Below are 22,356 nucleotides of genomic sequence, written 5' to 3'. Positions count from 1 at the left end.
TGTCTTCCTTCAGGTGTTTCTGGGTCCAGGCTGGTATACTGTAATAGGGCTTGAGTGAGTCTATCTAAGAACTCGGAGGGGGTTTCGTCTCTCTTTTGAATTATGTCTTGGAGCTTTTGAAAATTGACTACTTTACGAGCTGCCTTTTTTAGACCTGCTATTAAGCAGGAGGCAAAAATATCTCGAGAGTGGAGACCCACGGCGGTGTTATAATCCCAGTGTGGGTCTTGTTCGGGGACAGCAGTGGGACCAGGGGGACAGGTGGGGTCAGTCCTGTGGGTTTCGGTAGCATGCATTTGGGTGAAGTCCCAAGCTCGTCTACGCTCCTCAGGGAGGAGAGTATTGGCTAGGAGCATGAAAATGTCATGATGCGTGAGGCTGTAAGACTGGAGGGTCCATTGAAACTCCCTGATGTAGGTCGTGGGATCAGTGGAAAAGGAAGCTAGGCGTTTCTCTAGCAGGGCTAAATCTCCTAAGGAGAAAGGGACGTGAACGCGCAAGATGCCTTCGGATCCTGCTACTTCCCAGAGTGGGGCGATAATTTTGGGAGGCCCTCGGGACCGAGCCTGAGGGGGACTGAAGGGTTCTGGCTCAGTCTGTGCAGGGGAAACAGGTGATGGGGGCAAAGCCGCGATAATTTTGGGAGGCTCTCGGGACCGAATCTGAGGGGGCAAAGACGGACGAGGCTCTTGGAACTTAGTTAGAGGGGGGCTGAAAGGCTCAGGCTCGATTTGCGGGAGGGGGGAAGGTGAGGGGGATGGAGGAGGAGGGGGTGAGGTGCAGGAGGAGATAGTGGAGGAGGGGGAAGGGAGAGGATGGGAGGCTTCTGCGGGGGTGGAGGCGGCGGCGGCGATAGAGGAAGGGGGAGGGGCTGTTGTAGGAGAAGAAGGGGAAGGGAGAGGATGGGAAGCTTCTGCCCCGGGGAAAGAGGCAGCGGTGGTGGCGGTAGAGGAAGGGGGAGGGGCTGTTGTAGGAGGAGAAGGGGAAGGGAGAGGATGGGAAGCTTCTGCCCTGGGGAAAGCGGCAGCGGTGGCGGCGGTAGAGGAAGGGGGAGGGGCTGTTGTAGGAGAATAAGGGGAAGGGAGAGGAAGGGAGGCTTCTGCCATGGGGAAAGAGGCGGCAGCGGCAGCGGAGGGTGGAGGGGTTGTAGGAGGGGGAGGGGCTGAAGGGGGAAGTCTGTATGGCGGAGGCTCGTCGGCCGGGTCAAAGGTAATTGAAGAGGGACTGGGAGTGTGTGGAGGGGAGGGAGACGGCTTGCAGGCTAGGAGAACTTGGGGCGGGGAGCAGGTGGTGCAGAGGCTGGGATTTTGAGCTAGGAGGCGAAAAGCTTCGATATAGGGAATCTCCTTCCATTTTTTCAGGCGCTGGCAGTAGTTAAAGAGATTGCGAGTGATATTAGGATCAAGAGTTCCCCCTGCGGGCCATTGGTTGTTATTGTCTAGGGGGTATGTCGGCCAATCTTGGGAGCAATATTTACGGAGAAGTTTTGGTTTTATATCAGGCGTCAGGGAGAGGGTAGCCAGATGCTTAAGCAGGCATTCAAGAGGTGAACTTTCAGGGAGGGATGAGGAGGCTCCCATGGCTAAAGGGCAGAGAAGGAGACAAACAGGGGAAGACAAACGGAGATCCTCGGACTGGAGGCAGACCACAAGGAGACAAAATGGCTAAAGGACAGAGAAGGAGACAAACAGGGGAAGACGAACGGGGATCCTCGGACTGGAGGCAGACCACAAGGAGACAAAGGGCGTCCCCGATGATCCTTGGTGGTCTGCGGAAACTCGTATACGAGTTGGAATTTCTTGGGAAGTGTGGGTCGTCACCCAGACTTCCCTAAGAAGGCAGAGTGCCGGAGTCACGAGGTACCTAGCGCTAGGCGTTTTCGGCAGACTGAACAGGTTTCGGCGGACGGAAAAGAAGGAGGAGGGGGCGGGAAAGGGAGCGTTCTCATCTGCAAAGGAGTCACCTCATTTATGGCTGTTGGAGGGGGTGGGGCTGAGAGTCTGCTGCAGCTGTGAAGGCCTGAAGTGGGGGTTTATGGCTTTTGGAGGAGGGGCCTGAGGGTCCACTGCAGCTGTGAAGGCCTGAGGCGGGGATTTATGGCTGTCGGGGGAGGGGCCTGAGGGTCCGCCGCAGCCGTGAAGGCCTGAGGCGGGGAGCGTTCCCTCCTCATCCCTGAGCGTCAGGGCCTTGCCGGACGATCACGGTCAATGGCACTGCGATAGCTCAGGGAAGAGTGGCCCACCCCGGGGGTGGGGGAAACTTACCTAAAGGCCAGAGAGGAGTGGTGAGTGTGATGAGCCAGCGCCGGAAAAAGAGGACGAGGGCAAGCTGCTGCTGGTGTTGGGGGAAGACGGGGCCCAGTTGGGGTGTCCCGTCTCCCGGGTTTCGGCACCAATGAAAGGAAAGGAGCGACGCACAACAGCAATTCACCGGAGAGTTCCGCTTTATTAGGGAAAGGTACTGGGTTATATAGGAAGGGGCATAGGGTGATTGTGGTGTTACTTCTACGGGGCTGTTGGCTGTTGGCTAGGTGCTGGGATTGGGAGGGGGGCGAGAGGTGATTGGGCTTCAGGTGGCGCCGGCGGGAACCGAGGACCCCAAAAAGAAGCCGGAAGTTTGCCATCTTACTGGTGGGGACCCTTCAGGTAGGATGCTTCATATGTGGGTAGAGGGGCAGAGAGCATGGGCACGATAGGGTTCTAGCTTTCTTTTCCCACTTAAGAGCTTCCTTTGTAAGTTTCTGACCACTTGATTGATGCCAGCCTCTTGTCTCTCTCTACCAAGGGACCTGTCTCAGGAATCTGGCCTCACTGACCACCAAGATTTCCTTAAAAAAAGGCCAACAAAGATATCCTTCCGGGCAATGATTTAATTAACAGTGAGACTAGACAGGAAGCCCATATCTTTCCTAGAAGGAAACAACCAAAAGTGATGGCAATTGATACAATGCAGCAATTAGTGAATTGATTATTGCATTCCTCCTTTTAGATGTCGACTTTTGACCAAACCTATCAAGAAAGAAAAAAAATTCCATTTGTTAAGGCAAGAGTAAGCTTTCTTATCATCAATTAAAATAACTGGATTCCCTGGCCTGAAAAGTGTCTCTGTTAATCATCACTATTATATCACTATCACTATTATATCATCACCAGTGGAAGATCATAGGGTAGACTTTTAAAAGTATGCAAATTGTCCTTGACACCTAACAGGTTCTTTTCTTGAAAGCAAAATGTCTAAGTTAATTGGTAAAGTATTTATTATTAACTTAACCATAAAAACAATTCGAGGAGCTTTTCAAACAGTTGTTACCCAAGTATGGTATACTAACAAGCAAATTAATTTATAGATAAATTACTTGAGAATATGTTTAATATCAAAATGTTGGAGTATGAGATGAGTTGTCAGGTTTGGACTGATGCATAGCTAAGGACAGGTAGCTTTGTTACATTTTAATATTATTGATAATAAGATAGAATGCTACAATTTTGCTTCCACTTGCATTCAAAACAATCTGAAAGACCTTTAAATTCTCTGTTTCCATATGCTCTGCTAAAGTGGTCTGAAGTTCAGGAAGCAGCAAGGTGAGGTGAAGGAGCATGGCCTAAGAGTCAGGAGACAGGGGTTCTGGTCTGAATTCTGGTACTGAGTACCTGTGACCTTAGATAAATCTTGGCTTTACCTCATAAGGTGGTCATGAGTTAAAAAAAAAAACAAAAAACTAAAAGTATAAATATAAAGTCTTAGTTCCTTGAGATCCTGCTAAAACACAAAGGATCCCACAAAGTTAGCCTTCAAAGGAATTGAGTGTAGTGTCTGATCATGATTAAATGCATACATTTTGGAGGAATCAATATAATAAAGTATAGAATCAGTGTAATTAAATATGGAAATATTCTGGAAATTATACGTAGATAACACATGAATAACAGAGGTACAGAATAGCAATATGGCAAATAGAAGATATTTGAGGAAGAAACCAACAGAGAGGGCTGAAGTTACACACTAAGGAGTATTATTACTTGCAGTGGAACAGGTTTTGAGTATGTTTAAGGAAAGCTATTTTATGGGAGTGTGACTCAGTCAATTTCTGTGAGGTCGGCATATATTTAGCAGAACATATTGGTTTTCAAAGGATAAGTTATACTGTTTTCCAGCAATAAACATTTAAAAAATATATATTAGACAAGTATCAGAAATACTAAAGGAGCCCCTACTCATCCTTGATGACACTCTAGATAGTGGAAGGATAAGGATGTCAGAATAATTCCTGTAGAACCCTTTGCTATAGTGATCAAAGCACACAACCACAAAGTTCTGCACTTCCTTCAGGCTTGGCCTGGAAGCTAAGGACAGCGAAGGAGTGTTAGGTAGAGCACTTAAAATGTATAACCGTGTGAGTGCTGTACACTAAGTCCCTAGCAGTACTGACTCAGTGCTGAGTGAGAGTGTGCAGACCAAGGTCAATTAAATTTTAAGGGAAGATGAGATAATTGGGGGTTGTGACACTCGGGAAAGGCTTCATATAACAGCTTTTCAGAGATGGCTCATACCAAAGGTCAGGAAGGAGAGGAGGAGAGTACATGCCAGTGAGACAGGGACCCTTGATGTAGTCAGAGTAGGGTGAGGGCCTCCAGAGGGGGCAGGGCTAGATATCTGCAGTCAGAGCAATGTAACAACATGCAAAGAACCCCTCCCCACCACTAAAACTATGTTGAACATTAAGCTCTAGAATCATTCTTCAGTGAGATCAGTTAATGTTCCCCAGATAAAGAAGAGTAGCACATGTTTTATTATGCTAATCATTTGTAACCATGTGTAAGATTCACTTTAGCATACTAAAAGGCCCAGGCCTATGTGCTGTCTTTCCTCCTTCAGATCTGAGGAGGTGAATTTGCAAACTGAGCAACTAACATCGCATGCAGACCCAGCTGTAGAGGACATGGTAAAAGGCAGGAAGAATTCCATCATAAAAGATTGCACTTTAACACCCAGGACGTTTAAGAGGCAGGATTCTTTAGCAAATAGAAAATACTTCAGTCCACCTTGGGGGCTGTGCAGGCAGCCTTTTGATATGCTCCCAGACCAAGACGCCAGTATTCCAGAAAGAAATCAAGGCAGGAATTTCCTATTTTTAATATTCAAGGACCACTTAATAAGTCCACACCCCTAAGCTTTTTTTCACTTTCCCAAATATCCTCAACTGCCTATAAAACCCCTAGACAACACACCACCACGGACTCTCTTGTCCCCTCCTGGCGTGAGCCGGGAGCTCTGGCCTTTCACTTTATCTCTAAATAAAAGCCTGTACCTTGCTCTCCTACCTTGAGTGTTTGTGAAGCTCATTCTTCGGCTTCGTGAACAAGAGTCCCGGCATCACCAGGTTTCTGGAACCAGATGGGCAAAGGCACAGAACTAGGAATTGGTATTATTTTGTGTGGCTAGGCAGAAAAGACCCCAGTCTTTCTGGGTTAGAGATAAGGCTGAATTAGGTGGCTGAGTCATATCACAGGGCCATCTATCATTAAAGTGAGGTTCAGACACTAAATACTTCAACTCATTTAACTTCACTTGGTGTGTGAAATTGAAGCTGACTCCGAAGCAAAATCATAGTAGTGTTTCCAGTTGAACAGGAAACTGAAAAGGCTAAAGAAAATCATTTTGGCACTATCAAAACTTAGTTTACCTTTACACTTACATTTGTAGTGTAGAACACATTATTGCTTCCTTGGATAACAGGCAGTTTGATCACAAGAGTAAGATCCAATAGATCAGCTGCTCCGACCTCTGGAGTGGGATATTTTGCGAGCTGTGTTAAATATAATTAGAAGTTTGTCTGTTTGCCCCCTAGAATTACCCTTTCAGTTGAGACCAGTCTACTCACCCTTCAATGGGCTAATACGTATCTCCAAGTAAACCAAAGAATCACACACTCTAGGTTCACAGAACCTCTCTGCCGACAAGCCGAAAGGCCTCCCAGCTTTCCCGGGGCACCAGCCCTACCTCCGGTACTCCCCACGACCAATCCTTGCCAGAGGCAGCTCTGGCTACTACCATGTGATCGGAACGGAGCCAGGGAGTCAGAAGCTAGGTCGCCCAGGACCCCCGTCTTTCTCCAGAGCTCTGCGGAGGTCCCCGCCCCTTCCGTCGGCACGCACTCCCAAGACCCCGCCCACAGCTCAGGAGGAGGAGGGCGAGGACGGCCGACTAGCTCCACTCACGTTGCACTGCTGTGTGCCTGCAGTTCGGCTGCAGGCGGCTGCCTTAGTGACGGCGGCTTTGGCAGCCTTGCGGCAGTTGCCGAGATACAGATCCATGGTCACCCATCAGCTCCCAGGGACCCTGGGGCTGGGGCGGCAATCCGTCTTCCTTTTCCTCCTCACTCGCTCCTTTCCTGCTCTAAGCCCAGATCAAGTCTGGGCCGCCAGGACACTGGACAACAAGGTAACGCGTTCTCCAGGCCACGCCCGCAACTATGTCACAGGCAGGAGGGATGACGTCCTCAACACGTGTCTCCCGACCAGGCGTCGCACTCCAGGGAGGGAAGGAGGAGCCATGGCCCTCGCTTCCAGAACCTTGGGCGCATGCACAGTACCCAAGACTCGAGGTTTAGAATCCTCAGAGTTGGAGAGTGGTCCCAAACGCTTGGTGTAAGAGGGCCACAGCTGAGATTCCCTTTATATCTGCAACCAGCACCCACTCCTTTAAACTAAACCACAATGTATCAGGTTTTGCTAGTGGGTAGCTGGGTGTAATTCTAATCTTTCTTGGTTCCCAAGGAGCAATGTCATTTTGTGATTGGCTTGTTTCATTTAGCCTAATTCCTTCAAGGTTCATTCCTGTCAGAGCATGAGAAAGGATTTATCTACTTTTTAAGGTTCAATAATGTTCTATGATATGTATGTACCACATTTTCTTTATCCACTCAACCACTGATGGACATTTAGGTTGGTAATTGTGAATAGTGCCGCTATAAACATAGGTGTGCAAATGTCCCTTTTGAGACCCTACTTCAATTTCCTTGGATAAATACCCTGAAGTAGGATTGCTGGATCATATAGTAACCCTATTTTTAATTTTTTCAGGTCTATATTGTTTTCCATAGTGCTTACATATTTTATAATCCCACCAATGGGGGGGAAAGGGCTAGGGGTGCAGATTTGTTGTAAGACCACCCGCCCTGCCCCCAAAGTGGGCTGGGTTATTGTCTGTTTGCTAAAGAGTGAGTTAAGAATCTTCCTTCTTAACTTCTTGGGCTTCTAATAGTTGGGATTGCTTACCAAATTAGTCTTTTGCCTAGGTTGCAGATTGCTTGATTAGGACTAAAGAAGGGAAAACAGCACATAGGTACAGTTAAAAATAAGCTTGGCCTTTAACAGACTAAAACAAATTTTACAGAATCGTGATCTAACTGATACAGTGAAGTCACAAGTTATGCTGGGATACTCTTCTTTATTTGCAGAACACTCAGACGTGCCAGGCCAAGTTGCTCCTGGCCTTTTGAGCTTTAATGATCTCACTGAAGATGTCCATATTCCTAGTCTGGTATCTTTACCCTAGAGAATTAGTGTGACTCTGACTTTGCATAATGCTAAATGCAGAGTTTCGATAGGGACTTATTTGCACATTGTCACATTGTTTTGACTGTAATTATCCTGCTTTGCTTTTTTTCTGGAGGCCCTCACCCTACTCTGGGACCCTGCTAAACCCACAGTCCCTGTCTCACCTGCAACCTTGACATTCAATCCATCCCTACACCCTACAGCTTTTGCCTCCTAAATAGTTCCCCCAGTTGCTGGTCCTTCTACCATTGCTCCAGTTGAGCCAGTCATCATTTCTTGTCAACACCATCATCACAGACTCCTAATATCTTTCTTCTACCTCTCCAATCCATCTTTTATTCTGTCACCAAAGTTATCTTTCTAAACTGCAAACAGATCATGTGTTGCCCCTGCTTCAAGCCCCCAATACCGTCAGGAAGGCTCAAAACAAAGCAAAAAGTGTTTTTTGTGATTTGGTCCCTGTCTACATCTCTGAGGCACTAGTTTAACACCTTTCAATCTTCACCGTACAGTAATACAGAGCTGGTTTAGTTGGTTCTCATCATACATACGGCCTGCTCGTTCATGACCCTGTGCCTTTGCTCATGGTGTCCCCTCTGCCTTGCATGACTATGCCCCTTCTTTGCCTGGCTAATTCTGGGGCTTCAGCTCGAATGCATGGGATAATTGGGCTCTCTCTCTCTGAGTTTATTTTATCCTCTAGGAGGTAAGCCTATGATTCTCCATATGGTAGTCTTAGGTTTCCCAGCAGTGAGAAAGAGTAAGCCCCAAAGTGCAAGCACTTTCAAGATTTTGCTTGCATCGCACTGGATAAAGCAAAGCACATGGCTAAGCCCAAAGTCAATATAGGGAAAGATTAACCAAGGGCATGTATACAGAGAAGTGTTGTTCATTGGAGGTGATTAATGCAACAATATAGAATACCTGCTGGTCCCTATGACCCATGTTCCTCCTATATGCAAAATACACTTACCTCTCCCAAGATCCCGAAAGTTTCATCCAATTGTGATGTCAGCTCAAAGTGCAGGATTTTGTTATCTACAATCATATCCAGGGGTAGCTTCTTATTTCACACAACTATGAACTATAAAACAATTTGTGTTAATTATATATTGCTATGCAACAAGTGACCCCTACACTTAGTGGTGTACAAAAATACAAAATCATTTATTACCTCTTGGCCTCTATTTCAGACAGGGCATCAGAGGGTACAGTTGTCTCTGTTTCATGATGTCTAGTGCTTCTGTTGGAAGACTTGAAGGTGGAGGCTGGAATCATCTTCACGTTTTGTTCACTCACATGTGTGACAACTGAGGCTAGCTGTTGGCTAAGAGCCTATCTGGGGTTGTCAGGCAGAACACCCACACTTGATCTCTCCACATTGACTGGGCTTTCTCACAACTTAGTATCTGCATTCCAAGGGCAAGGAGAGAGAGAGAGAGAGAAATAAAAAGAGGGAGTGTGTAGGGCAAAGGAAGGGCGGGGATGGGAAGGGAGGGTAGGGAGCAAAGAGAGAGCCAGGTGAAAGCTATGTTGCCTTTTATGACCTAGCTTCAGAAGTCATGCAGGGTCACTTTTATCACATTTCATTTGTTGAGGCAGTTTCAACAGCCCACCCAGTTTCAAGGGGTAAGGAACATAGGTGCCACTATCTTGATGGAGAGCTGACAATGTCACATTGTGGGAATAGCATGTGGGATGATCTACATATTGGTATAGCCACCTTTGGAAAAATATGATCTGCCAGACTATTTATCTGCATAGGCCCCCAACATATAATGCTGATACAAGGACAAGATAATGGCAACAAACACTCCCATTTGAAAAGCGAGGTACAAAGGAGGCCCTGGCCTACAACAATTCTGGAATCCATTTGGGCACATGTTACCAGGTCCCTTTATTCTTGGAGAAGAGAAATCCTTCATTAGATCCTGATTCTGCTCTCTGGGAGTGGTTTCCTAGGCCACTGTTATCTATAGCTGTTATTTCTGTCCTCTGGCCTCTTGACTTTGTCCCATGGGTCATACTTTTATATAAGAAACGGCCTGTGTTTGCTGCCTAGTCTCTTTCTCAGCCTTCTCCGTGACCACAGAAATCTGGGGGCCCAGGAGAAATCTGCAAACTGGGCCCTCTCAGTCCCTCTTAGATTCATTTGAACGTGTTTTGTTAGTTCAGCTCCCTTAGAAACCTTGTGGGTTTCATATGACCCTCACTTGAATCCACTCCATTGGGGGGAAGTTATACATACCCACAACACTTTTTGAGGCACGTTTCCTCTACTCTAGGTAGCATGTCAAGGGCTGCGGGACAATGCCCTTTGTCTATCTGAAAGGGTCTGTTAGGCACAAACTCACCTCTTTCTGGGATCTTCACAAAGGATCTTATAGTTACACTCTTAATCTTTGCTGGCTTACTAAACTAGAGTTGTGAAGCACTTTTATTTTCTGATTCAGATAATCCTGGCTTTTCTATATTTCTTCTAAAATTCTACTTGCTAGTTCTGCTAAGTTTACCTCTCTCTTTATGCACATTATGATGTTCAGCTAAAAGTCAAATGACACTATCATTATTTTGCATGACCAGACATTTTCCTTAGCCAGATACACAAATTCATACTCTTTGTTTTCATCTTCCAATTTACTTCCGGTGAGTTTTGCTAACTGTTTTACTACAACACGACATGGGATGCCATTTTTCCAGCCTTCTATTGCAGTTTACTCACCACTTTTACAGCCACTATTATGGTTTGTTCACCCATTTCCCAGCCTTCACTAACAGTTTTCTTGCTGCATTTCTAGTGCCCACCCACCACTCAGTCCCAAAGCAAATGTACCTGTTTTTGTTTGTTTGTTTACAAAAGTACCTTACTTCCAAGTACCCATTTCATTGGTTTAAGATGTTTTTGTTTATGTATGTGGGGCCTTAGCTCTGAAGGTTGGAATAGCTGGAATGTCTGGGCCCCTCTTTCCACATATTCTCTCACCGTCCTTCAGGGTTCACCCAGGAAAACAGAGCCACTATGTTTTATGTAATAAAGACTTTAAAAAATAGGCATTGGGCCAGACTTACATAACTCTGGAAGGAGTTGGAGGGTCAGAAGATCCCAGAAAGTGTCACTAAGCCACCATGTGAAGCACTGGCATAGGTGGGCAAACAGGAACTTTCAGGGACATCTGAGAAGCAAAGCATGTTTAGTTAGTGAAGTAGGACAGTGAAGGGGGAATTGGTGGAGAGATCTTAGGAAAGCTCGAGCTACTGTTCCCGTGGGCTCACAGCTAAGAATATGTTGGTGGTCCTCGTGGAACCTATAAACAACTCAACATGGAATCCTAAAAGCATGTTCAAGTAATCCACAGAAAGGCAAAAGAGAGAAAGTAGCAAGAAACAACAGAAACAGAGCTCCGAAGTACATGAAGCAAAATCTGATAGACATGAGACAAACAATAGATACATCCACAGTTACATGTGGGGAGTTCAACACTCCTTTCTCAGTAATTGACAGACAATCAGTAAAGGGCATAGAACTGAACTACACTATCAACCAGCTTAACCCAATTGCCTTTTACACAACACTACACCTGACAGCAGCAAAATACATATTCTTTTCAAGTGCCATGGAATACAGGCAAAGATAGACCATGTTCTGGGCCATAAAGTGAATTTTAACAAGTTCACCAACATTTCAGTGATAAAGGTATGATCTTGGATGATATTATTAGTTGAACTGTATTCTCCCAAAAGATATGTTGGAAGTCCAAATCCCCAGTACCTTAGAATGTAGCAGAATGTGGAAATACAGTTGTTGCAGATGTACTTAGTCAAGATGAGCTCATACTGGAGCTGGTTTGATGTAATGAGTCAGAACTCAGGCGGAGAGAGGAAGGCACCCATATTCATGAGCAGCCCATTCTGGAGTGTGAAAGCCCAAGCAGATCAGTGAGGCTGTTTACGTGGAAGGGTGGTCTGGTAGGGGGATTCAGAGCACGAGTAGGATGAGGGGGCTAGTGATGCAGAGAACGGCATGGGATGTCAGTCTGTCTGAGTTTTCTAGGTCTGCTGTAACAAGGTACCACAAACTGCATGGCTTAAGACAATAGATATTTATTGTCTCACAGTCTTGGAGGCTATAAATCTGAGATCAAGGAGTTGGCAGGGCCATGCTCCTTCTGAAATCTGTAGAGGAGTCATTCCTGGACTCTGCCCAGGCAATTTTGGTGCTTCTTGGCTGGTGGCTGCATGATTCCAATCTTTGTTTTCATTGCCGTATTGAATTCTCCTGGCATGTCTCTGTCTTCACATGGTCATCTTCTTATAAAGACACCATTCAGATTGAATTAGTGGCCTACTCTATAACAGCATGACCTCACTTGGCTATATCTAAATAAGGTCACACTGTGAGGCACTGGGGCTGAGCATTTAATATACCCTTTTCTGGGGAAACAAATCGACCACTGACAGTCTGCCCCTTGGTCCCCTCTCATTGATGTTCTTCCCACATACAAAAATGCATTCACCCATTCCCATAGTCACTAAAGTCTTAATTTATTTTAGCAGCAATTCTAAGTCCAACATCTCCTCTAAATATCACCTAAATTAGGTATGGCCCATCCAAGGGCAAAAATCCTCTCCAGCTGTGGAACTGTGAAACCTTGAAAACAAGTTATCTGCTTCTAAGATACATTGGTGAGACAGGCATAGAATAAGTATTTCCATTCCAAAGGGAGAAACTGGAAGGAAAAAAGGTGTCACTGGCTTAAAGCAGTTTGCAACGCAATGGGAAAATCCCATTAGGATTTATGGCTTTAGAATAATTTTCTGTGGCTCAATCCATTGGGCCCACCTCCTCAGTCTTGCGTGTTGGCCTGCTCACTACCTAGAAAGAGGAGATGGAGGGGGGAAAAAGATAGAGTAGGAAGGCAAGGCAGAAACCTCCTCCGATCCACACACAAAGGCAACAACTGCAGCAAATACAACTAATGACCTGAAAGACCTCAGAACAGACCACCTACACCCGGTGAAGAAGAGAAGACCACACAGAGAAGGGTACAGTGCCAGAGTCACAATCAATCTCCACAATCAGTCAGGAACCCAGCCCTTCCCCCATCCTAGCCCAAAGGTGGGAAGAAGAGGAGTGGAGCAGGGAGAGGATAGGCCCTCAGGAACTCTGCACACCTGGCCCTGGAGATCTGCTCCAGGTACGTTAATCCACATTGCATTGGATTTTGGTGATTACCAGGGCTGGGCACCGGGGACAGCTGGAGCACTATGGGAGGCTGAGACTCCAGCCACTTGTGGAGGACAGGCTCACTCTGGTAGTCCCCCTGAGACCCAAAACATAAGCGGCTGTTTGAACGATTTGCCATCAGTGGAAGGAGTACCAGAGAGGCGAGGGTTGGACAGAGCTCCCTCCACAGGAGAAAGGGCAGGTGAAACACACCTTCCCAGCCTCCCTGGGACTAACAGTTCAGGCACTTGTGGGAGCCCCAAATGCTCCGTCCCCCTCACTGGCAGCTCAGCCCTGAGGTGCTTCCCTGTGCACCTGCCTGCCCGCTCAGTCCAGCAGCATCAGACTTTGCTGCCTGGCAGGCATAGGGAGGAGGCTTTCCCAGATTTCTAGGCCCTATCCCAGCCTAATGGGGAGGCACATGTGGGAGCCAGCTCTGAGTGCTCCTTCCTCCTTGAGGAAGGTCCAGGGTGGTGCTGCTTACGCCTCCGCAACCACATTCCCCAGAGCCGCATGACCACTCCATGCACCCTGGTAGGCCAGCGATGGCACCATCTCTTCAGGGCAGGCAGAGGGCAGCCCACCCTCAACAATGCAAGCAGAAGCACTGTTGCTCTGTTCACAAGAGGCTGGCTGAGGTGAACTGCCACCCACAGCTGACTGATAGGCCACTGCTGGCAGACAGAAACACCATCAGGCGATCAGCAGACTTCTCAGCAGAAACTTTACAGGCTAGAAGGCATGAAATATTTAATGTATTAAACAGAAGGACCTTCATCCAAGAATCCTCTATGCCGAGGATTATCATTCAAATTTGAAGGAGAATTTAAAAATTTCCTAGATAAATGAAGGCTGATGGAATTTACAACCACTAAACAGGCATTAGAGGATATGTTAAAGATTCTGTAGATGGAAATGTTCTTAAGCCTACGTAATTGTCATCAGTGAAAATAAACCCAGAGTAAATGTAGTTGCAGGTAAGAAATTAAAGCAAGGAAAACAAAACAAAGTAGTAAAACCAACTATACACAAAATCAGTTAAGTGACACACCCAAAAATGCAAATTATGACATCTATTACATATTCCGGATGTTGGCCATCCTAAATAGTGTGAGGTGATATCTCATTGTAGTTTTAATTTGCATTTTCCTGATGATTAGTGATGTGGAGCATCTTTTCATGTGTCTGTTGGCCATCTGAATTTCTTCTTTGGAGAACTGCCACTTCATATCCTCTCCCCATTTGTTAATCGGGTTATTTGCTTTTTGGGTGTTGGAGCATTTGAGTTCTTTATATATTCTGGATGTTAACCCCCTGTAGGATATGTCATTTAAAAATGTGTTCTCCCATACTGTAGGATGCCTATTTGTTCTGTTGGTGGTGTCCTTTGCCGTACAGAACCTTTTAAGTTTGATGTAGTCCCATGAGTTCATTGTTGCTTTTGTTTCCCTTTGTCAAGGAGATGTGTTCAGGAAGAAGTTGTTCATGCTTATGTTCAGAAGGTGTTTGCCTATGTTGTCTTCTAAGAGTTTTATGGTTTCATGACTTACATTCAAGTCTTTAATCCATTTCGAGCTTACTTAAACAATAATCCAGTTTCATTCTCTTGCATGTAGCTGTCCAGTTTTTCCAACACCAGCTGTTGAAGAGGCTGTCATTTCCCCATTGTATACCCGTGGCTCCTGTATTGTATGTTAATTGACCATATATGGTTGGGTTCATATCAGGGCTGTCTAGTCTGTTCTGTTGGTCTATGGGTCTGTTCTTGTGCCAGTACCAAATTGACTTGATTACTTGACTTTGTGGTAGAGCTTGAAGTTGGGGAGCAAGATTGCCCCCACTTTATTCTTCCTTCTCAGGATTGCTTTGGCCATTCGGGGTCTTTGGTGGTTCCATATGAATTTTTGAACTATTTGTTCCAGTTCTTTGAAGAATGCTGTTGGTAATTTGATAGGCATTGCTTCGAATCTGTATATTGCTTTGGGCAGGATGGCCATTTTGACGATATTAATTCTTCCTAGCCGGGAGCATGGGATGAGTTTCCATTTGTTAGTGCCCTCTTTAATTTCTCTTAAGAGTGTCTTGTTGTTTTCAGGGTATAGGTCTTTCAGTTCCTTGGTTAGGTTTATTCCTAGGTATTTAATTCTTTTTGATGGTATTGTGAATGGAATTGTTTTCCTGATTTCTCTTTCTACTAGTTCATTGTTACTGTATAGGAAAGCCACAGATTTCTGTGTGTTAATTTTGTATCCTGGAACTTTGCTGAATTCCGATATTAATTCTAGTAGTTTTGGAGTGGAGTCTTTAGGACTTTTTATGTATAATATCATGTCCTCCTTTAATTCTGTTCGTATTTGTTTCACTTATGCAGGTGATCCTGTGTTGGGTGCATGGATATTTATAATAGTTATATCTTCTTGTTGGGCTGACCCCTTTATCATTATGTAATGTCCTTCTTTATCTCTTGTTACTTTCTTTGTTTTGAAGTCTATTTTGTCTGATACTACTACTGCAACACCTGCTTATTTCTCCCTATTGTTTGCATGAAATATCTTTTTCCATCCCTTGACTTTTAGTCTGTGCATATCTTTGGGTTTGAGGTGAGTCTCTTGTAAGTAGCATATAGAAGGGTCTTGTTTTTTTATCCATTCAGAGACTCTATGTCTTTTGATTGGTGCATTAAGTCCATTTACATTTAGGGTGATTATCGATAGGTGTATACTTATTGCCATTTCAGGGTTTTGATTCGTGGTTACCAAAGGTTCCAGGTTACTTTCCTTACTATCTAAGAGTCTAACTTAACTCACTTAGTAGTTACAAACACAATCTAACAGTTCTTTTCTATTTCTCCTCCTTTTCCTTCCTCCTTCATTTTATGTATTAGGTATCAAATTCTGTACTTTTTGTCAATCACTTGATTGACTTTGGGGATAGTCAATTTAATTTTGCATTTGCCCATCTATCAGCTGCTCCACCCTCCCTACTGTGGTTTTACTACCTCTGGTGACAGACAGCTATCCAACCCTAGGAACCTTCCATCTATAGCAGTCCCTCCAAAATAGACTGTAGAGATGGTTTGTGGGAGGTAAACTCTCTCAGCTTTTGTTTATCTGGAAATTGTTTAATCCCTCCTTCAAATTTAAATGATAATCTTGCCAGATAAAGTAATCTTGGTTCCAGGCCTTTCTGCTTCATGGCATTTAAATACATCATGCCACTCCCTTCTGGCCTGTAAGGTTTCTGCTGAGAAGTCTGATGTTAGCCCGATGGGCATTCCTTTGTATGTGATCTTATTTCTGTCTCTGGCTGCTTTTAACAGTCTGTCCTTATCCTTGGCCTTTCCCATTTTAATTACTATGTGCCTTGGTGTTGTCTTCCTTGGGTCCCTTGTGTTGGGAGATCTGTGGATCTCCATGGCCTGAGAGACTATCTCCCCCCAGACTGGGGAAGTTTTCAGCAACTACCTCCTCAAAGACACTTTCTATCCCTTTCTCTCCCCCTTCTTCTTCTGGTATCCCTATAATGTGAATATTGTTCCGCTTGGATTGGCCACACAGTTCTCTCAATATTCTTTCATTTTTAGAGATCCTTTTTTCTCTCTGTGCCTCAGCTTCTTTGTATTCCTCTTCTCTAGTTTCTATTTCATTTATTGTCTCCTCCACCGTATCCAACCTGCTTTTAATACCCTCCATCATGCTCTTCAACGATTGGATCTCCAACCTGAATTTATTCCTGAGTTCTTGGATGTCTTCCCGTACCTCCATTAGAATGTTGATGATTTTTATTTTGAACTCCCTTTCAGGAAGAGTCACGAGGTCCATATCATTTAAATCTTTCTTGGGAGTTGTATGAATAATTTTACTCTGGACAAGGTTCCTTTGGTGTTTCATATTTGTATATGGTGCCCTCTAGTGTCCAGAAGCTCTATTCTGGAGCTACACAGCCCCTGAAGCAATGTCGGGGGTTGCAGGGGAGCGGTACTGGTGCCTGGGGAGGAAAGAGCTGCTCCCCGCCTCCCGGATGCTGTGCCTGTCTCCACTGCCTGAGCCAGTGGGCCGGTCACACACATATGAGTTTTTGTCCCAGAGCAGCCGAATATGTATCCCTGCTTTCCACAAGCGGCCAGAATCCCAGTCTCCCCAGGAACTCTGCCTGTATTAACTGTCCAACCCCATAGTCATGCAAGTCTCATGAAAGCACCATGAAATGTAGGTTTGTGCTCCCAGAGCAGATCTTCCAAGCTAAGTATTCAGCAGTCCCAAGCCTTCCACTCCCTCCCTGCTCCGTTTCTCTTCCTCCCCCCAGTGAGCTGGGGTGGGGGAAGGGCTCATGTCCCACAGAGCCACAGCTCTGGTACATTGCCCCATTCGGTGAGGTCTGCTCTTTTCTCCAGGTGTGTGCAGTCTGGCACTGTCCTCTTTCCTGTTGCACTCTCAGGATTAGTTGCACCAATTAAATTTTCTAATTGTACCCAGTTTTAGGAGGAAGCCTCTGTCTCTCCTCTCACACAGCCATCTTTAATCCAATCTAGGAAGTACTTTTAGATTGTGTTGGAATTAGAACAAGCATCAGCTTAATATAGACTGTTATATAGTTAGGAAGCTATCCATGAACGTTATGGTAACCAGAAACTTAGATACTATCATAAATACACAAAAAATTCAAGAAGAGAAATCCAACCACAGCACTAAAAAAACCATCAAATCATAAGAGAAAAGTATAAGAAAGGAAGAAAGGAGCAGAGAGGAACTATAAAACCAACCAGAAAACAGTTAATGAAACGACAATAAGTACATACCTATCAACAATTACCTTTAATGTAAATTGACCGAAAGTACTAATCAAAACACACAGGGGGACAGAATGTATAAAGAAACAAGACCCACCTATATGCTGCCTACAAGAGACTAATTTCAGAACCAAGGATGTACATAGACTGAAAGTGAGGGGATGGACAAAGATATTTCATGCATACAATGGGGAAAAAAAAGGGGGAGTAGTAGTATTTATATCAGACAACATAGACTTCAAAACGAGGTAATGAGAGGAAGGGCAATACATAGTGATAAAGAGTTCAGTCCAACAAGAGGATATAGCATTATAAGTATCTGTGCATCCGACATAGTAGAACCTAAATATGTAAAACAAATACTTACAGAATTAAAGGAGGAAATGTACTGGAACTCATTTATATTAGGATACTTTAACAACCCATTTACATCAATAGACAGATCAACCAGACAGAAAATAAATAAGGAAACGAAAGCACCGAACATAGCACATTACATCTGATGGACTTAACATATCTACAGAGCATCCCACACAAAAGCAGCAGGATACACATTTTTCTAAAGTGTACACAGAACGTTTTTCCAGAACAGATCACATACTAGACCACAAAAACATCAATGAATTGAAAAAGGCTGAAAATGTATGATGCAGCTTTTCAGAACACAATGGTATGAAACTAGAAATAAGTTTCACAAAGAAAAGAAAAAAGCCCCTAAACATATGAGGTAAACAAATGCTTCTAAATAATCAATGAATCAATGAACAAACCAAAGAAGAAATCAAGAAATACATGGAGAGAAATGAAAACAAAAATACAGTAATCCAAAATATGTGGGATGCTGCAAAAGCAAGTCTAAGAGGGATGTAAATAGAAAATACAGGCCTACCTCAAGAAACAAGAACACTCCCAAAACAAACTTACTAAACTCACAATTAAAGAGCTAGTAGAACAAAGGAAACCCATAGTTAGTAGGGGAACATAATAAAGATCAAACAGAAATAAATAAAATAGAGAAGAATACAACAAGAGAAAAAAAATCAATGTAACCAAGAGCAGGTTTTTGAGAAAATAAATGTAATAAACAAGCTCCTAACCCAACTTCTCAAGAAAAGAAGAGAGAGTACACAATTAAACAAAATCAGAAACAAAAAAGGAATAGTCACAACAGATTATACAAAATACAAAGAATTATTAGAGAATTCTATGAAAAATCATATGCCTATAAATTGGACAACCTAGATGAAATGGCCAACTTGCTAGAAAAATACAACCTTCCAAGACTGACCCAAGGAGAAACAGAAAATCTGAACAGACCAATTACCAGTAAAGAAATTTAATTGGAAATAAAAAAACTCCAAACAAGAAGCCATGACCAGATGGCTTCACAGCTCAATTCTACCAAACATTTAAGGAATAGCTAATGCCCATCCTTCTTAACATACTCCAAAAAGTAGAAGAGGAGGGAATACTTCCAAACTCGTTCTATGAAGCTGGCATCGCTCTAATACCAAAAGCACACAAAGATACTATGAAAAAGGAAAATTTTAGACTTATATCCCTGATGAAGATAGATGAAAAAATCCTCAACAAAATATTAGCAAGCCAAATTCAAAAACACATCAACAGAATCATCCATCACAACCAGGTGAGATTTATTCCAGGTATGCAAGGATGGCACAATATTCATAAATCAAACAATGTCATACATCATATTCACAAAAAGAAGGATAAAAACTACATGATCATCTCAATATATGCTAAAAAGCAATTGACAAAATTCTACATCCGTTCATGATAAAAACTCCCACAAAAATAGGTATAGAGGGTACACACCTCAACATAATAAAGGCCATGTATGACGAACCCGCAACTAACATCATACTCAATGGGGAAAAGTTGAAATCTTTTCCTATATGATCAGGAACAAGACAAGGATGTCCACTCTCACCACTTGTATTCAACATAGTACTGGAGGTCCTAGCCACAGCAATCAGACAAGATAAAGAGGTAAAATGCATCCAAATTGGTAAGGAAGTAGTTAAACTGTCACTATTTGCAGATTACATGATGTTATGTATAGAAAACCCTAAAGACTTCACCAAAAAACTGTTAAAACTAAAAACTGGATTCAGCAAAGTTGCAGGATACAGAATCAATATTCAGAAATCTGGTGCATTCCTATATACTAACAGTGAACTAGCAGAAAGAGGAATGAAGAAAACAATTCCATTTGCAATTGCATCAAAAAGTATAAAATACCTAGGGATAAACCTGAACAGGGCAATGAGCAACCTGTATTCTGAAAACTATAAGACACTCATGAGAGAAACTAAAGAAGGTAGAAATAAATGCTCCTGGATAGGAGGAATTAATATTGTTCAAATGGCCATCCTGCCCAAAGCAATTTACAGATTCAATGCAATCCCTATCAAAATACCAATGGTATTTTTCAATGAACTTGAGAAAATAATCCTAAAATTCATTTGGAAAAGCAAAGGACTCTAAATAGCCAAAGGCATCCAGTGAAAGAAGAAAAAAGCTTGGGGATTGTGCTCCCTCACTTCAAGCTATGCTACAAAGCTACAATAATCAAAACAGTATGGCACTGGCACAAGAACAGACCTATAGATCAATGGAACAAAATAGAGAGGCCAGATATATTCCCACACATATATGGTCAATAAATGTAGGATAACAAAGCCATAAATATGCAATGGGGAAAAGACAGCTTCTTCAATAACTGTTACTGGGAATACTGGACAATTACATGTAAGAGAATGAGACTGGATTACTCTCTAATCCCATACATAAGTGTAAACTCAAAAATGGATTAAAGACCAAAATGTAAGACATGACACCATAAAATTCTTAGAAGAAAGCATAGGCAAAAATCTCTTGAACACAAGCAGAAGCAATTTTTTTCTGGATACATCTCCTAGGGCAAGGGAAACAAAATAAAAATGAACAAGTGGGACTTCATCAAACTAAAATAATTCTGTACAGCAAAGGACACCATCAGCATAACAAAAAGGCAACCTACAGTATGGGAGAATGTATTCATAAACTATTTGTCTGATGAGGGGTTAACATCCAAAATATATAAAGAACTCATATGCGTCAGCACCAAAGAAGCAAACAAACAAACATACAACCCAATTAAAAAATGGGCAGACCACCTCAACAGACATTTGTCCAAAGAAAAAATAAGGTGGTGAGCAGGCACATGAAAAGATGCTCCACACTTCTAATCATCAGGGAAATGCAAATCAATCTATGATGAGCTGTCACCTCACACAAGTTAGAATGGCCACTATCCAAAAGACAAGAAATAAAAAGTATTGGTGAGGATTTGCAGAAGAGGGAACCCTCCTACACTATTGGTAGGAATGTAAACTGGTTCAGCCACTGTGGAAAGCATTATGGAAGTTCCTCAGAAAACTAAAACTAGAAACACCATTTGACCCGGGAATTCCACTCCTAGGAATTTACACAAAGAATACAAGTTCTCAGATTCAAAAAGACATATGCATATGCACCCCTATGTTTGTCTCAGGACTATTTACAATAGCCAAGATATGGGAGCAACCTAAGTGTCCATCAGTCGATGAATGGATAAAGAAGAGGTGGTACATATACACAATGGAATATTATTCAGCCATAAAAAATAAATCCTGGCATTTGCAACAACATGGGTGGACCTGGAAGGCATTAGGCTAAGTGAAATAAGCCAGGCAGAGAAAGACAAATGCCATATGATTTCACTTATTTGTGGAATATAAAAACAAAATAAAATAAAATGAACAAAATAACAGTAGACTCATAGACACTGGGAAGTGACTGGTGGTTGCTTTAGGGGAGTGATTGGGGTGAGTGGGTAGGGAGGTTGAGGGGGATAAAAAGGCACAAACATTCTCAGTCATAATGTAGGTTGGTCAAGGGGGTGGTAGTACACCATGGAGAATATAGCCAGTGATTCTGTAACATCTTCCTATGTTGACAGATAGTAACCACACTGGTACGGGTGAGGATTTAGTAATATGTTTAACTGCTGAACCATTGTGTTGTGTACTTGAAACCAATATAAGTTTGTATATCAATGAAACTTCAATGAAAAAAAGGAAAGATGGCCTGGTCCTCTGGCCCTGGGTGGCCCTCAACCCTGGACAACAGCCCAGCCCCCTGAGGTCTGGGTAGAAGTCCTTCCCCCTGAGCCCTTTTCTGTAAGTTTCAAAATAGAAAATAATAAAAATACTCTGAAGCAAATATGGCAAAATGTTGTAATTGTAGAGACCTGGGAGGCATATTCACAGGTGTTTACTAGAATATCTCTAGTTTTCTACCTCACTATACAATTCCAAAATATAAATATTCAAAAATGGTAAGTAATGCGTGCTTATTATAGAAAAGAAAGTGAATCACTCATAAAGTCATTGCCCAAAGACACTGTTAACACTGGGTATATTTCCTCTATGTTGAAAAAAGAGAATTATAGTAGTAAACTGAATTGATGTTATAAGCTTTTGAAGGGTGGGTGATTTTTTTAAAGTTAAAATCAGAGAGGTCATTTTCCTTTTTTTCAGCTTTAGAGGAAAAGTTGAAATTGCTCAAGTTAGTGTTAGACTTCAGGTGCCCGCGCACTTGCAAGTCATGGCTAGAGTCACTAGAGGGCGCACTTCAATCAAAGACCGTAGAAAGCTCTGACTATAAAATATCCTAACATTTTTTTAAATCTAAGAAACAAAAATTCAAATAAACGCCCATACATCTTGTAAGACACCAGC

General features: G+C 43.2%; 2 protein-coding genes and 1 long non-coding RNA gene across 4 annotated transcripts in view; 2 read left to right on the top strand and 1 right to left on the bottom strand.

Annotated features, from left to right (window-relative positions):
- Positions 1–22,179, top strand: part of LOC140847395 (uncharacterized) — a 62,251-nt gene extending 40,072 nt beyond the window's left edge. Inside the window, exon 3 of the long non-coding RNA XR_012127378.1 lies at positions 22,156–22,179. This is a non-coding gene — a long non-coding RNA (uncharacterized lncRNA). The remainder of the gene's footprint in view (positions 1–22,155) is intronic.
- Positions 1–22,356, top strand: part of LOC140847393 (kelch-like protein 4) — a 210,822-nt gene that overhangs the window by 59,406 nt on the left and 129,060 nt on the right. The gene's annotated exons all lie outside the window — the stretch shown is intronic.
- On the bottom strand, positions 2,051–6,464 carry LOC140847444 (fibrous sheath-interacting protein 2-like). Of its 2 annotated transcripts, XM_073227781.1 has the most exons (4): positions 6,219–6,464; positions 5,696–5,806; positions 5,322–5,384; positions 2,056–3,008 (listed from the first exon to the last, which is right to left on the bottom strand). In XM_073227781.1, exons 1-3 carry the CDS (start codon positions 6,312–6,314, stop codon positions 5,340–5,342), a joined length of 252 nt encoding a protein of 83 aa, XP_073083882.1. In that variant the 5' UTR covers positions 6,315–6,464; the 3' UTR covers positions 2,056–3,008; positions 5,322–5,339. The 2 variants fall into 2 exon arrangements, 1 of the variants encoding a protein (XP_073083882.1); XR_012127442.1 differs by lacking the exon at positions 5,322–5,384 and having other exon boundaries at positions 2,051–3,008.

This window comes from Manis javanica, chromosome X (genome assembly GCF_040802235.1).
Source record: "Manis javanica isolate MJ-LG chromosome X, MJ_LKY, whole genome shotgun sequence".
Taxonomy (NCBI): domain Eukaryota; kingdom Metazoa; phylum Chordata; class Mammalia; order Pholidota; family Manidae; genus Manis; species Manis javanica.
Note: the sequence above shows the minus strand (reverse complement) of the source record. Positions and strands in the feature narration are given on the sequence as shown.

Bases quoted from the DNA above. Each gene is read 5' to 3' on its own strand.
- LOC140847444 (XM_073227781.1), bottom strand. From the start codon at position 6,314: ATGGATCTGTATCTCGGCAACTGCCGCAAGGCTGCCAAAGCCGCCGTC. The intron at 5,807-6,218 runs GTGAGTGGAGCT...TATTTAACACAG, and splicing joins CAGGCACACAGCAGTGCAAC to CTCGCAAAATATCCCACTCC. The intron at 5,385-5,695 runs GTAAGTGTAAAG...ATCTGGTTCCAG, and splicing joins ATGTGTTCTACACTACAAAT to AAACCTGGTGATGCCGGGAC.